Genomic DNA, 16,307 nt, shown 5'->3' on the forward strand with positions numbered 1-16,307 from the left:
AGGCAAAGCTCTCACATAAAAGTACTCCTAATGTCAATAAGGTTGTCAGTAGTACACATGCTGCACCCATCACACACAATTCAAAGCAGACATATAGACCTACATATACTGAGGCACTTACATGTAACCCTCCTAAACCACAATGACCTCCTAGACAAAGTACACATAAGAAATACCCTCAGCAGCCCCAAACAAACGTTATCAAAACAACACCCACATCAACACATAGAGCTACATCGCATGGAGCCTTTACCTCTAAGCCCAAAAGGCAAGTCACCACACAGTCCAACATTCTTGTCATTGGAGACTCTATTGTGATGTCCCTCTCACCAGGCTGAGTAAGGAGAGAGTTACAGTCAGCTGCTTATCAGGGGCTAGGATCCACCACATTACACATGCACTCAAGTCAATGGATCACAATTAGCAATATGACTCAGTCACAGTCCATGTGGGATTAAATGACCTGAGATGTACCTCCCTAGACTATATGAAGAGAGACATCATAGAGTTCTCGTAATATGTGTCTCAGGCTGGTATGACCCTAGCACTGAGCAGCATTTTACCTTCTCCAAGGATGATGTCATAATACAAGCAAAAGATGACCGACTTTAATAATTGATTTAGTTTCTGCGTCATTCTAAGGGGGTGCAATATTTGTCACCATGGAAGGAGATGGTCAACAGACCACACTGCTTTGCCAGGGATGGTCTGCACCTCTCCCCTCTAGGCTTTTAAATATTAGCTAAAACATTGTCTTCCCCCATAGTGCTTTTTTAGGCAATGCCAAACTGAAAGTCCTTCTGACATAGCAAATCAAAACCAAGAAAATCTAAAGGTATTACTGGTGAATGCTAGGAGCCTAAACAAAAAAATCGACTCCCTGGAAGCTCTCTTTACCCTACAGAATGCTGTCATCTGTGCAGTCTCTGAGACATGGTATGAAGCCAGGAACAGCACACCAACGGTGCAGGGTTATAATGCCTTCCACACATTTAGACAAGCTACTTCACAGGCAGGGACTAAAGGTGGAGGTATCTCTACTTACATCAAAAATAAATATACTTAAAGGCTGGTCAAACAGGACAATGCACTTGAGCTGCTCCATGTTCAAATCACCATAGGTAAAATCCAATACCATTTCCTTGCAAGCTATAGGTCCCCCTCTGTAACCCAGGAAACCCATACCATGTATTTAAACTTATTAGAAATACTAACCATCCAACCCAGTACTATATTCATGGGTGACTTTAATTACCCCACTATTAACTGGGAATCCTATATGATATCAAAAGTGCAAGCACAGAAATTCCTGGATTTTGGAAATACAAACTCCCTAGACCAGATAGTCAATACACCTACCAGGGTTGCAGCCATACTGGATCTGGTTCTCACTAATATGGGAGAGTGCTGTACACCCCTTACTGTAATGCCTTCCCTGGTAAGGTCAGACCACAAAATGGTTTACTTTAAAGTAAAAATAAAACCTGGACCCCCAGCTAAGCTGGGAATATTCAAGAACTATTCTAAGGCTAGCCTCCTGCTATTAAGTGAGAACCTGGCCAAATTTCTACTACTAGGGCAATGCAGCAACTGCCTCATGTACACAGACAACCCTCTCCTCCTACCACCCAACACTACAACCTGTGAGAGATGAACTTACATAGCCAAACTGGAAGCAAAGCTCTCTCCAGTCAAGATTGTGCTAGACAGTCAAGAGGAGAAGGTTAACACCTGCACTACACCGCAAGCAACACACAGCCCTTCAAAACCCAAACCATCAACACCCACACATAGCAACACTAAACCCACATATGCAGAGGCCCTTAACATTAACATGCCCAAGCAACAAGGACCTCCGAAACTGAAACACAAGCAAACACCAGTCACAACCAAAGTGACACATAGTTCACAACACCAGTGTGCCACCCAACAACAGCCCCTACGGCAAGACAATGCACCCAACACTTTAGTCATAGGTGACTCTATAGTTAGGCACACTTATGTCCCACTCACCAGGCTGAGTAAGGAGAAAATTACAGTCAGCTGCCTGTCGGGTGCCAGGATCCGCCACATAATGCATTCATTCAAGTCATTCCACAACAGTACAAATAGGACTCTGTCATTGTCCATGTTGGAGTGAATGACTTGAGATGTATCTCCCTGGACTGCATGAAAAGAGACATGGAAGAGCTCTTGGATCATGTGGCCCAGGCAGGTATGACACTAGCCCCGAGTACCATCCTGCCTTCGCCCAGAAGGATACCACAGTATAAAGACAAAATGATTGACTTCAACAATTGTCTAAGCTTCTGGTGTCATTCAAAGGGGATCCAGTATCTGTCTGCCTGGGACGACATGCTCGACAAACCACAATGCTTTGCCAGAGATGGTCTGTACCTGTCACCCCTGTGATTCAGGTCACTGGCTAAAGCTCTTGCTACCCCTATATTGCCTTTTTTAGGCAAGGTTCAAAGGACAAAACCACCACCATAACAGATACAAGCATGCAAAATCTGAAGGTAATGCTAAAAGTCTAAACCTAAAAATGCACTCTCTCAAGGCACTCCTAAAAATGGAGAACATTGATATCTGTGCAGTAACTGAGACCTGGTTCAAGACTCCAGAGAGCACCCCTGCAATACCAGGCTACAACTCTTACCACACTTTCCGGCCACCAAACTAAGACCGAAACACTAAAGGGGGAGGAGAGTCCATATTCACCAAGGATATTCACACCTCCAGGCTAGTTGCCCAACACAATGCATCTGAAATTCTTCAGGTGCAACTAACATTAGGTAAGACTGCAATCCAAACTGTAGCTTGCTACAGATCCCCCACCAAGCCCCAAGATTCTCACTACACCCTTCTAAACATACTGGAAAATATTAAGATACAACCAAACACCCTAGTACTGGGTGATTTCAACTACCCTGCCATTAACTGGGAAAACTACTCGGGTACCAACACCTTTTCCCAACGTTACTTGGAATTCATAAATTCCAGTGCCCTGGATCAACTAATCCATCGTCCCACCAGGGGCTCCAGTATCCTAGACCTGGTCATTACCAACATGGAAGTTAGATGCTCCACACCAGTGGTAACCCCCTCATTGGTCAGGTCTGACCATAAGCAAATCACCCTTGACATCCACATCCCACCCCCACCCCCCAGTAAGGAAACCTCTGTAAAAAACTTCTCCAAAGCCAACTTCATGCTACTGAAGTCAGAAGTGACAAACTTCATGGCACCCATGCAGATGGCAGCTGAAAGTTCGACTGCTGAATCCTACACTAAGGCACTGTATGAGCACATCCACTCATGCATGAATCATGCCATCCCAAACTAGAACCAAGATGCTCTCCTCCAAAAACAGGAAGCCAATCTGGTGGTTCCCTGCCATAAACAAACTATACAACAGAAGGAAGAAACTGTTGCAGAAAAGAGGAAAATCCCAGGATGCAAAAAACTCCCTTACCAGCCTCAGTAAGAAGCGGAGATCCCTCAATAAATCCTCCATAGCGAGTTATGAAAATAAAATTGCCAAAGATTCCAAAGACAACCACAAGGCATTCTATAGTTATGTCAATCTGTGAATCTAAATGGCAATGCTCAGATCTGCTCTGAGCTACAACAGCATGGCATTAAATATACTGATCCCAAGGATATTGCCAATATCCTGGCAGATCGATTTAGTGCCAACTTCACTCCCCTCTCACCCCCTAAAGGGCCCATTTCAATACCAAAAGATTGCCAAATTCCAGTAATCATGGTCACACAGATAGAAACCACACACTCCAAAGCTAAGAATACAGCATCCATGGGACCAGATGACATCCCGGGCTGTGTACTATATGAACTACAAAATGAACTGGCACCTCACCTAAGTGTCATGTTTAATCATAGCCTCACATCAGGCTTTGTGCCCATTGAGTGGTGCACAGCTACAGTTATCCCACTCCACAAGGGGGGATCCAAGGTGGATCCCGGGAACTACCGTCCCATCAGTCTGACAAGCCTCATCTGCAAGCGCATGGAACTCATATAAACAAAGACATTGGCAACCTTCAAACACTGGACCCCATCCAGTTTGGGTTCGTGAAGGGCCAGTCTTATCTCCTGAACCTAATTGACTTCTTCAAATTAGTCTCCTGAGCTGTGGACGAGGGTAAGGTGGTCCACACAGCCTATCTGGACCTCGCCAAGGCTTTCGACATCATCCCCCACTCTGGAATCATAGATAAACTTACTAAGCTGGGCATAAATCCCTACATCACTCGGGTTGCCAACTGTCTTACTGATAGAACCCAGACTGTAAAAGTAGCTGACTCCAAATCCAGCTCCAGACAAGTGACAAGTAGTGTACCTCAGGGTTCAGTCCTGGGACCGCTCTTGTTTGACATCTACTTTTCTGAAGTACAGGCCAACACTAAGGGACTCTGGCTAACACAGTTCGCGGATGACTGCAAACTGGGAGCCATTATTGAATCCCCAAATTATGTGGATATTCTACAAAAGGGCCTTACTGAAAAAGATGCTTGGTGCCAGAGCTATGGGCTCAGGCTTAATGCCAAGAAATGTATAGTTACCCCCTTTGGAAAAAACATGTACCCATGAATTACCACATAGGTGGTAGTACACTAAACACTGAAAGTGTGATGAGAGACTTAGGGACACAGCTGGACAGTGGTCTCACCTTCAATAACCACATCGCAACAACAGTCAGGAAATCCTTCTATGTGGCACACCTCATCACTAAGGGCTTTTCATCCAGAAAAAAGGAGGTCATTGTCCCACTGTACTCATCCCTCATTTCACCCATTATAGAGTACAATGTCCTGTTTGGTATGTACCTCACAAGACATCTGCAACAGCTGGAAAGGCCGCAGAAATACCTCACTAAAAGAATCACTGGCCTAAAGCAAATGCCCTATGCTGACCATCTAAAAAAACTCCAGCTATACTCTGTGGCATATCGTCTACTCAGAGGCGATCTCTGCTTAACATACAAGGCCATGTCAAACCCTGAGATGTTGGACATGCTCCACTTAAATAAATCCCCATCCCTCAGAGCCACACGCTCCAGGGATCTAAACCTTGTCATCATAATGAATAAAACATGCTGGAGGAATAGGTTCCTCACCCAGAGACTCCCCATACTCTGGAATAGACTGCCCATACATGTCAAGCAGAGCACCTCCTTGGCCCTCTTCAAAAGGAACCTTGATGATTGGATAGGAGATAGGAAATTCATTCCGGGGATCACATCAGTCAACCTGCTAGACGGGGTCCAGGGAATTAAATATTGTGGGAAGAAATATTTGGGGAATTGTTTGGCTAGGCTTGTATAGGCCCTAGGGCCAATAGCCTAGTACCAACCTATGAGTCAGAGCTGTGTATGACCATGGGCACAGTGTGTCAGAGTTGAGTACGACCATGAGCACAGTGAGTCAGAGCTGTGTACGACCATGGGCACAGTGAGTTAGAGTTGTGTATGAACATGGGTACAGTGAGTCAGAGCTGTGTATGACCATGGGCACAGTGAGTTAGAGCTGTGTATGACCATGGGCACAGTGAGTTAGAGCTGTTTATGACCATGGGCACTGTTAGATATTAAATATGCTGAAAGAAAAAGCTTGCTTAAATGCAGAAACAGAGTTTAGTAATATGTGATCAGCAACCATACTAAATGACAGTGGCTTAAAAAAATAAGGAACTTGCTTATAAGTGTATTACACACACATCAAGAAAGCTGAACTTCTTACAGACATGACAAGAATGTAATCTGCTTTCACTGGACAACAGGACATGCTTTTCTAAGAAAGTTTAAAAATGTGCTTTTCTAATCCACAAGGCGTTTTCTTGAAGACAGTTATGTATTTTAAACAAATTAGAGGGGTAGCTATGGGGGCCTCTTGTACCCCCATATTTGCCAACCTGGTTATGCTTGATTGGGAATTTAAGAATATTTTTGGTAGCCATTTTTTTGAATATATTCAACTATATGCTAGATTTTTAGATTATTTATTTATTTTATGGAAGCGAATTGAACAGCATATAGGGGAATTTATGAATCATTTGAATGGGACTTCATCCTTCCTTAAGCTTACTTATTCATTCAATAGGACTAGGAATAATTATTTAGATGCCATGATTTCACACACTGATAGGGATTTTAAATCAAATATATATTGTAAGCCTACCTTCTCCAGTACTTATTTGGAATATCCTAGCTGCCATCCATTCAAGCAGAAAAGGACTATTATAAAGGGGCAATCTATACAGGCAGCTAGAATGACATTGCAGTTATAAGATGTTAAGGAGGAATTAGATTTTATTGGAAATATGATTTTAGAGACAGGTTATCGCCCAGTGATGATTAATGATGCAAAAAGCTATGTCTTATCCCAATTGGGTATAAAATATAAACCTTTGTTAGGGAAAGGTTTACAACATAATATTGATATGGAAGGAGCTACCAAATATGAAAAAGCATTAGTAATGGAGTATGGTCCCCACTCCAAGGATGTACGAAATATAATCACTAAGAACTGGAGTTTATTAAGGGGTAACCCCAAAGTTTACCAGATATTGGGTGATCATTCCTCCATCGTGTATAAGACAGGACTTAATCTGAAAGCTAACTCTGAAAATGTGAAGTTTGGAAAGGCAAACAATAGAACCTTTAATAGGTGTACTAGAAAATGTGGATCTTGTAGACAATGCACCTTTATTTGCGAATTAAAGTATCTGGTTCTAGATAACATTACCAAAATGAAGGTGTTTTTTTTAAGAGGGGCAATTGTAAATCTAAAAAAGTCATATATTTAGCTAAGTATCAGGACTGCCCAGCATTTTATGTAGGCAAACTGACAGGGCTCTTAAAAATAGAATTTATGAGCATTTATACCACATACACAAAATAAGAAACATAATAAAACACCCAACAAACACCAGGTACCTACGCAAATGAGAAGTAAAAGTCTATAAACAACAAGGCTGCTAAGGTAAGGCTCCAGAATTCAAATGTAGAAAATACATCAATAGTTCTTTCCAGCAGTACTGACTTTATTACAACACAAGCGCTTTCACACTCAGCTTCATCAGGTGTATGCAATAATATAAATAACACACCTTTTATACCATGTACTTGAACCACATGTCATTCATCAATCAAATCTTAAAAAGACATGTTCATTTTATACAAAGATAATAACATTATACTAAAATATATACCAACAGCTATTGAAATGGACTTGATTAATGGACATACATAATTTACACAATAATGATAACATTAGAAAAGAACATCATTAAAAATATATATATATATAAAAAATGCACTTATCTTACCTACGTAAAGCTCTCTTACGAAGCAAAGGTCTCATGGGCACACAGTCATTAAGTCCATGCCCATTGTTCACTCTAAGATTGGATTGGATTGTAAGGCTTAGAGCGAACTATTGATGCATTTTCTATATTTGAATTCTGGAGCCTTACCTTAGCAGCCTTCTTGTTGTTTATAAAATAATAAACATGTTCTTTTTAAACATCTCAGTAACAGTCTCGGTTGCAGGAAGTTCAAGTTTCTAATCTTAGAACAGGTTAGCCATGGCCCGAGATGTGGGGACGATAAGTTACTTTTGAAAAATAAGGTGATTAGATGACAGCTTAAACTTAACAATTCACATTTCCCAGGAATTAATAAATTTATTTTGTTACAACCAATTTTAAATAATAGATCTGTTATGTATTAATATATACTTGGTACTGAATTTCAAACTTGGTCAGCCACAGTCCATTAGTTTTGGCCTGAACCTCTGAGAAGTATATACCAAACAGTAGGGTGTCCAGCACTGACCCTTGTGGCACCCTGCTGGTGACATGTCTGCTGACTGAAGTGGAGTCATCCACTTTGATAGTGTGTGTCCAGTTTGTGAGTCAGTTGGCAACCCATCTTACAACAAAGGGGCTTACATTCAGTTTGCTACATTTGCTAGTAATGCCTAAGTGTGGGATTGTGTCAAAGGCCTTTGCCAAGTTGAGATATGCTGTGTGCACATATTTGCCCTCGTCAATGGCCCTGGTCACATTTTCTATGAAATCCCCACCAGGTTTAACAGCCAGGATCTGCCCTTGAAGAAGCTGAATTGGGTTGGATCTAGGGTTTGCAGGTTACCTATGTCTTTATTTATGAGGTCTGTGATGATACATTCCATAGCCTTACAGATGAGGGTGGTCAGACTTATGGGTCTATAATTCCCCACGTCTGTTGCTAAGCCACCTTTGTGGAGGGGGGTAGCTGTTGCTGTTCTCCATTCCACAGGAACAAAGCCTGTGGATAAGCTATGACTGAATAGCTTAACGGCAATGCTAGTTCAGGCTTTAATTTGTTTAGAAGACAGCCTGGGATGTCTTGTAGTCCCATAGAGGCTGTGTTTTTTGCCTTAAACAAGGATGCAATGACCTGCTTTTGGGATATGTAGAATGGAGGGAAGTTGAGAGCAAGATGTGTGATAAGTTTGGAGGGGACAGGGGAGTGAAATTTTCACCAAATCTGTCCGCTAGCAAGTTTGTTATTACTGCAGGATCAGTGTGTGTGATACTGCTAGTCACTAGTTTGACACATACTTGGGTCCTACCTTTTAGGCTACATATGTAGCTGTAAAAGGCCTTACAGTTATCCTTGGATGTGACTGCTATGTTTCTCTCAAAGTTGCCCTTAGAGGACTTGGCATGTTGTCTTATTTGCCTGTTGAGGCTGAGGAGTTTTTTTTTCCATTGTTGGGGCCTGTCCTTAGTTTTCTTAGACAACAACTTTTTGCATTTGTTCTAAAGTTTGTTGATGTTGGATGTCCATCAAGGTAGCTTGTTTTTACTTGGGGGCTTTGATTCTCCTTGGAATAGCTGAGTCTATACACCTACACAAGTGATTGTACAGGGCTTCAGTGTAAGCTTTGGTGTAGTTACCATTTCCAGCTGGAGGTGGGGGTTGGAATGCATTTATACCTTCCCCTAGGAGGGTATAGTTTGCCTTGGTGAAGATTTTTAGTCTAACTTCATCCTTTGTGAGTTCTGGTGTTAGTGCCAGTTCGAAAGTGACTGATTTGTGGTCAGATTTAACTAATGATGGTCTGACAGTTGCAGTGGTGCATCTGTTTGTCATATTAGTGAGGACCAGATCTAGTATGTTTGTTCATCTTGTTGGTATTTGAACAATTTGTTCCACGGCATTTGAGTTAACAAAGTCAAGGGATTTTTGTACATGTGAGTTAGGGCTAGGGTAGGTTTCCCAGTTGATAGTGGGATCATTGAAATCCCCCATGACCAGAATGTTTGTAAATATGTGGATGATTCTAGTTTGGTCAAGTAGGCATCATGCACATCATGATTCATAGAGGGGGATCTATAACTAGCTATAACTTGAATGGGGGTCTTACCCACAGTAATTTGCACTTGAAGTAACTCCATGGAGTTGTCCAGTCTAACTAGGCAGGTGGTTAATTATCTGTAATATACATAGAAACACCACCACCTTTGTTTCTAATATATTTGTCTTGCTGTTTGAATGTGTGGAAGGCATTGTAGCCTTGCAAGGCAGGGGTATACTCTGAAGCCTTGAACCAGGTTTCTGTGACTGCACAGACACCTACATATTTTAGTGACAGAAGTGCTTTCAGTGTGTGCAGTTTTTGGTTTAAGCTCCTAGCAGTTAGCAGCACTCTACACTTTCTCATAAATTCATTTGCATAGTTAAACAAACAAAGCTGTATTCAATCACAAAACCTGTGGCAAAACAAGGTCAAACTACAGAGACATATTATGTATGTTTTTAAATGCTTAACTCAAGCACTCAATGTTTCTTTGTCCCACAACAAAGCAGTATAATGAGGCTTATCTAGCTTGTGGCATAAACGTGTTTGTGGTCTGAAATTCAGAAATCCATTTTGTCAGTTGTAATTTCTGAAATCATCCTACTAAAGATAATTCATCCTGACACTTATATTTTTTTGATATTCCAATACAAGTCATTTAAATGCCACTATTATCTTTAGCTTACTATATCATAAATCCTTTCTCTTCATTCAGAATCCTATACCCCACAACTAGTCTTCACCAATACCTGAACAGTTTTACTAGCATCTTGCAGCTATATACTTTATTTTGTAACACTGCTCATTCCTCAACTCTGTACTTCTAATATAAACCTTATGAGGGAGGGTTAAAGACCCTCATAACCCCCAACCAGCTTATAGCCAACTGCAAGGAGATGAGTTATTCAACCAGAGCAAAAGCCTGGGTTTCATGTGTATTTTCACCATTTTTATCATTTTGCACATTGCCTGACCTTTTCCATCCATCCATTTTCTAAACTACTTGTTCTGGTAAGGCTCATCATGATCCATGTTCTGCAATCTTAATTAATTCTGTAGAAGATATGAATGGCTATGTACTATTACTTCTGTCAATGTTTTGTTTTCTTTTTTTCTTTATTTTTGCATTTATTTATTTTTGTGTATGTATTTATTTTATGCACTAGACATACTTTTAGGTGTTGCCAAAGTCTATTGTTACACAAATGCAATACATAATTTGATAAACCTGACACAGAACAAAAAACACACTTACCTGATGTTTTATGTGATACAAGGTCTACCTTTCCATAAGTACCCTTGCCCAACTCCCGGATCACTTCATAGTGCTTGTGGATATCAGACCCAGAGAGTGTACGAATCGCTAGTGACTGCATGTCTTCAGTGATAAGGGGCATGCTGCAGCATGTAGGCTTGTGTGGTAGGTCCAAGTCAGCTGACACGGCACTCATTTTTGCACTAAATGAAAAAAAAGAACAAATATTAGTTATTATTAAAGTTCTAACACTTATGGTTTTGTGTCAAAGAAAGACTGGGTTATGGCAAAAAAGCTACTGTACTATATAATAAAAATTGTTCATATTACATTAAATGATGACATAAAAAAGCAACTCAGCCAACTAGGTATGTCAGTCTTCTTACTTTATTATTTGGATGAAGGCTGGATTTGTCATTTGGACTTGAACCTTACTGCTAGTACACACACAGCTGCAATTCTAGACCGATTACAAAGAAAGAAAACAAAACAGCAAAATAATTTGTTTATTTAATACAAGGTTCCAGTGTTCATCATTAGACGTCTCTGAGACTAGTAAAAAAGCTGCCCTGCTATATAAAGCTTACAGCTCTGTAATATAGTGTTCTTTATTCAATAATTTAGTCTCCAACAGTCAGTAGAGTAGCATTTAGTTACAGTTTTTCTCTCTCTTTGCTGCTGATAAATCTTAATAATGGCATATCTCTAAAATCACTATACAAGATCCCTAAAACTGTCACTGCCATCCATCTGGTAGCTTTTCTGCACAGTAATATAAATCACAGTGCTTGCGCTCCATGACTTTGGTTATATACATCTGGAGGGTTGACTAGGGTTGTGCATCTCTCAGGATAGCCTGTTCTTGTTAAGAAATATTTTCATGAATCAGTATTAGCCAGTTTGTTCCTGAAACATACTTCACATAGGGACTGTACCAAATAAGAATGTATGGATAAGCTGTTTAAGCAAGAATTGCATGTCAGGTTGCAAAACAATAGTAAACAGGTTGGAGTCAGATGTCTCTGAAGAGTATAAGAAGCAGATAAGAAGTGTGGTGTGAGAATAAAGTGACATGAATCATGAATATAGGAAAGGAAGGTAAGAGTCGGAAAGAGAACATTGGTTAAATTTAATAGCCAGAAGTTACTGCAAGTGAAGATGACAAATTTATATTACGCACAAGTGCTGGAGGCAGTATGGAGAATCAGGAAGCAACAGCTAAGGAATATGGAAGGGCTAAACAATGATAGTAGTATGTTATTCCAAAGCATGTCTGGACACATAAAGGATATGTTCAGCGATGAGTGTCCATGCAGAATATGAAAGTGAATGAATGTACAACTGTGCTAAAAGTGTTAAGATGGGGCTGGCTTGTGCATTATGTGTATGCATTTTTATGTGCATTATGGCTATCACTAAAGAAAGCGATGGTTGGCTTGTTCTAGTATATATTATATAGTGGGTGTATGGAATTTTTAGGGTAGCCTTTTTCACTTTATTTTTTATTTTGAAAAAGAAAAACAAATGAATTTAGAAGTGATTAAGATTTTGAGGCCAGTTTATCTCCCAGATATGTATCTAATGTGGGCTATGAAAATTTGAAAGGACAAAATAGTTTACTGGTTGGGAAAGATAATTTATGAGGCAGGAAAGAAATATTATAGACTGAATTTATGTAGTAGGGTGAAGTGTATTCACAAGAAAGAGACTATGTAACATTTGTTACCCAAGTGTTTCTTTACTAAAGACTTTTGGTTATACATATTTCCAAAAAATGGAAAATACAATGTTATTACTATTTGCTAAGGAGGTGGAAAAAGATATGGAGATTTGATTGTTATACTTGCTGGGTGGTAACTGCTGTATTATGACAGCATATATGGAACAGCAAGGGATTTAATTTTTAGTGAAGAAATTTTAATGAAAAGGTTCTGATGCAGTAAGAAAAGTTAAAGAAAGAAAGGAGACAGCAAAGAAGGCATAAATTAGACAATAGTGTTTGGGATGTGTAAATATTTACTGTATTAAAGGGAACTTGAGACCGGTGGTACGTAAAGTGTGTTTGAATGAGCAGTGATTACGGTTTTATGACGGTGTCATACAGTGCTGTTTTAAATAAACACTCCATACATATTCCAACACAGACATGAAATGCATAGTGAATTATATTTGTTCATTTGTTCCTGTATGTTGATGTTCTTTCTCTCTTTGTACCTACTTGTCTCAGTATCTGCCACCGTCTTTTGATTCTGTACATTCTCTCACCCTTCCATCTTAGTTTACAGGTACAGTATTTGAGATTTCTCACCCAGCATTAAATGGCACTGTCCCTTCTGAGCTAAGATGAAGTCTATTGCTGATACACAACTAGCCTCTCTGATAAGCCTCCCATCATCCTTATCTGTTGCCGCTAGCTAGTGACCATAATGCCCCCATCCTTTTCTTCCTCACAATGCTTGATGATGGCAAGGTAATGTTATAAAGAATTATTTCTTCAGCCACAGTGCTAGTGTGTTGTCTGAGTTACGGCTTTCAGCAAAGTTTTCACATGAGAAATGGTGAGAAATGTACATTGCAAGGTAGAGTCCTGGGATTCGTATTAACTCATGCCTGCCATCTACTATGACAAATGGATCACATGTGCTGAGGTGACAGTTTTAAGGGTAATGGATGCCTGGGTCCTAGCAGGGCTATGGCAAGCCTACCTGCCCTCAAGGGTTGGTTGTCAGCTGGCTCCAAATGATGACAGGTAATGCACTGGTATTCACCACTTCATACCACCTGTGTCTTCTACTACTTTAAGTCAACTTTCAAACATTAGTAAGGGCGTAGACATAACCACAGTCAGTATGGCGAGGTATTTGCTTCTTTGTGGGTCACTTTTGAAATTCCAGGTGCATTCACAGTTTTGGTTCCATACATTCTGGAATGGGCTGTCTTCTGCTGGCAAGGAAAATGTGTCACATTAGCAATCAGATGCCCTGAGCTCTTGGTTCATGCACAACCTACTGGTTCCATTTATACACTGCATCACTTACTTCCTACAACTGAGGCTCTGTCCAGTATATCTGTGAGTCAATCTGTTCATCCTTGGTGATTTTCAGATATGAAGTCTAAATCTATTGTATACAGCAAACATTACATCCCTTTGTAAATCCATGCCGCTTGAAACTTGCTTATTTTTTTTCTAGACACATAATATTTATTCTGGAATAACACTATTAATTCTCTCTCAAGATCAAACTAACAAGTATGTATTTTTTTGTTTATGCCTTGCTTACTATCCTTTGGTTTGTGATCGTACCTTCTAATCACTGTCACTCAAGTACTTGCCCCTCAATCATTTGTCAAAAGTAGACAGTAGCAGTAACCATTAATGGAAATGGGGAGAGGGTTGCTTCATTTCAACATCTGCTTCTACCTGTGAAGTGTGCCCTTATAAGCGGCTGTTAAAGCCTATCATTGGGATGGGGACTTAGTTAAAATATGTGAGATCTGCAGTCTATGCAATCTATATTAATTTACAGAGTACCTAAATCTAAGTAAAACAACAACCTCTATATCCTTCATTCTTTTCCAGTAAGCCTTCACTTCTGGTTAATAATTATTTGGAGCAGTATCCTTCTCTTTATATCTTATTCACCTGTCTTCTAGAATGTGTGTGTGTGTGTGTGTGTGTGTGTGTGTGTGTGTGTGTGTGTGTGTGTGTGTGTGTGTGTGTGTGTGTGTGTGTGTGTGTGTGTGTGTGTGTGTGTGTGTGTGTGTGTGTGTGTGTGTGTGTGTCCACATACATGTATGTGTATGTCTATGAATACGCATGTGTTTCTGCCTTCTGCACTATTACTTTTATTCATAAATAGCTTGAATACTGCCAAACCACTACTCGGTCCGCAGACTAGCTATGAAATGGCCATTCAGATTTGGCAAGAAATAGTCCCCATATCATAGAATAATGTGCAGTTTAAGCAAACCATCCTAGCAGCAGGTCCTTCGGTTCTGCCTAAATCTTCTGCCTGTGTGGAAGCCACAAATTTCCATGCAAACAACAGCCCCATATCTCCTTCCTTGGCTGTCCTACAAGACTTCGATCCTTTTGGTATTTAACTGCTGCTCCCCTGCATCAGCATCTCTTTACATTTATACACTGCATCACTTACTTCCTACAACTGAGGCTCTGTCCAGTATATCTGTGAGTCAATCTGTTCATCCTTGGTGATTTTCAGATATGAAGTCTAAATCTATTGTATACAGCAAACATTACATCCCTTTGTAAATCCATGCCGCTTGAAACTTGCTTATTTTTTTTCTAGACACATAATATTTATTCTGGAATAACACTATTAATTCTCTCTCAAGATCAAACTAACAAGTATGTATTTTTTTGTTTATGCCTTGCTTACTATCCTTTGGTTTGCGATCGTACCTTCTAATCACTGTCACTCAAGTACTTGCCCCTCAATCATTTGTCAAAAAGTAGACAGTAGCAGTAACCATTAATGGAAATGGGGAGAGGGTTGCTTCATTTCAACATCTGCTTCTACCTGTGAAGTGTGCCCTTATAAGCGGCTGTTAAAGCCTATCATTGGGATGGGGACTTAGTTAAAATATGTGAGATCTGCAGTCTATGCAATCTATATTAATTTACAGAGTACCTAAATCTAAGTAAAACAACAACCTCTATATCCTTCATTCTTTTCCAGTAAGCCTTCACTTCTGGTTAATAATTATTTGGAGCAGTATCCTTCTCTTTATATCTTATTCACCTGTCTTCTGGAATGTGTGTGTGTGTGTGTGTGTGTGTGTGTGTGTGTGTGTGTGTGTGTGTGTGTGTGTGTGTGTGTGTGTGTGTGTGTGTGTGTGTGTGTGTGTGTGTGTGTGTGTGTGTGTGTGTGTCCACATACATGTATGTGTATGTCTATGAATACGCATGTGTTTCTGCCTTCTGCACTATTACTTTTATTCATAAATAGCTTGAATACTGCCAAACCACTACTCGGTCCGCAGACTAGCTATGAAATGGCCATTCAGATTTGGCAAGAAATAGTCCCCATATCATAGAATAATGTGCAGTTTAAGCAAACCATCCTAGCAGCAGGTCCTTCGGTTCTGCCTAAATCTTCTGCCTGTGTGGAAGCCACAAATTTCCATGCAAACAACAGCCCCATATCTCCTTCCTTGGCTGTCCTACAAGACTTCGATCCTTTTGGTATTTAACTGCTGCTCCCCTGCATCAGCATCTCTTTACATTTAATGAGTCTTCCTTAAGTCCTTCAGTTTTGTCCTGCCTTTCAAAACCGTAACAGCCATCACATCCATGTCATATTTTTTGTTTCTATCTGATCACAACAGCTGTGCATAAGTTTTACATAAAGACTAAAAACCCAAATCATATCTCTGCAACTGCCCAAAGAGTGAGGAATTTCACTTTTAGACTCGTCTTGCTAGTGACATTATCCTTTTCATTTCTGGGTCACATCTTTCATCTAATTTGCCACCTTTTGCTACCTCTAGTTGTCAAGAGTCTATTTGTCTCATAAAACCTTTGTCATAAATTCCTACGTCATGTGATCTTTCTGCTTTGTTTACCTCTTCTTCTCTTTATACAAACACATCACTCTTCTCCTGAGAGCAGTAGGTCCTGCCTTTTTCTTTGCTGCTTTCTCATTAACAGCCACTACTGC

The 16,307-nt window shown here is 40.2% G+C and overlaps 1 protein-coding gene across 1 annotated transcript in view; it reads right to left on the reverse strand.

Moving 5' to 3' along the window:
* The window catches only part of SBK1 (SH3 domain binding kinase 1), an 854,789-nt gene that overhangs the window by 646,323 nt on the left and 192,159 nt on the right, over positions 1 to 16,307 (reverse strand). The window contains exon 2 of the mRNA XM_044089810.1: positions 10,627 to 10,829. Coding sequence (XP_043945745.1) covers positions 10,627 to 10,829 — 203 coding nt within the window. The remainder of the gene's footprint in view (positions 1 to 10,626; positions 10,830 to 16,307) is intronic.

Source organism: Protopterus annectens, chromosome 12.part0 (assembly GCF_019279795.1).
Source record: "Protopterus annectens isolate FY-2018-M chromosome 12.part0, PAN1.0, whole genome shotgun sequence".
NCBI lineage: Eukaryota > Metazoa > Chordata > Ceratodontiformes > Protopteridae > Protopterus > Protopterus annectens.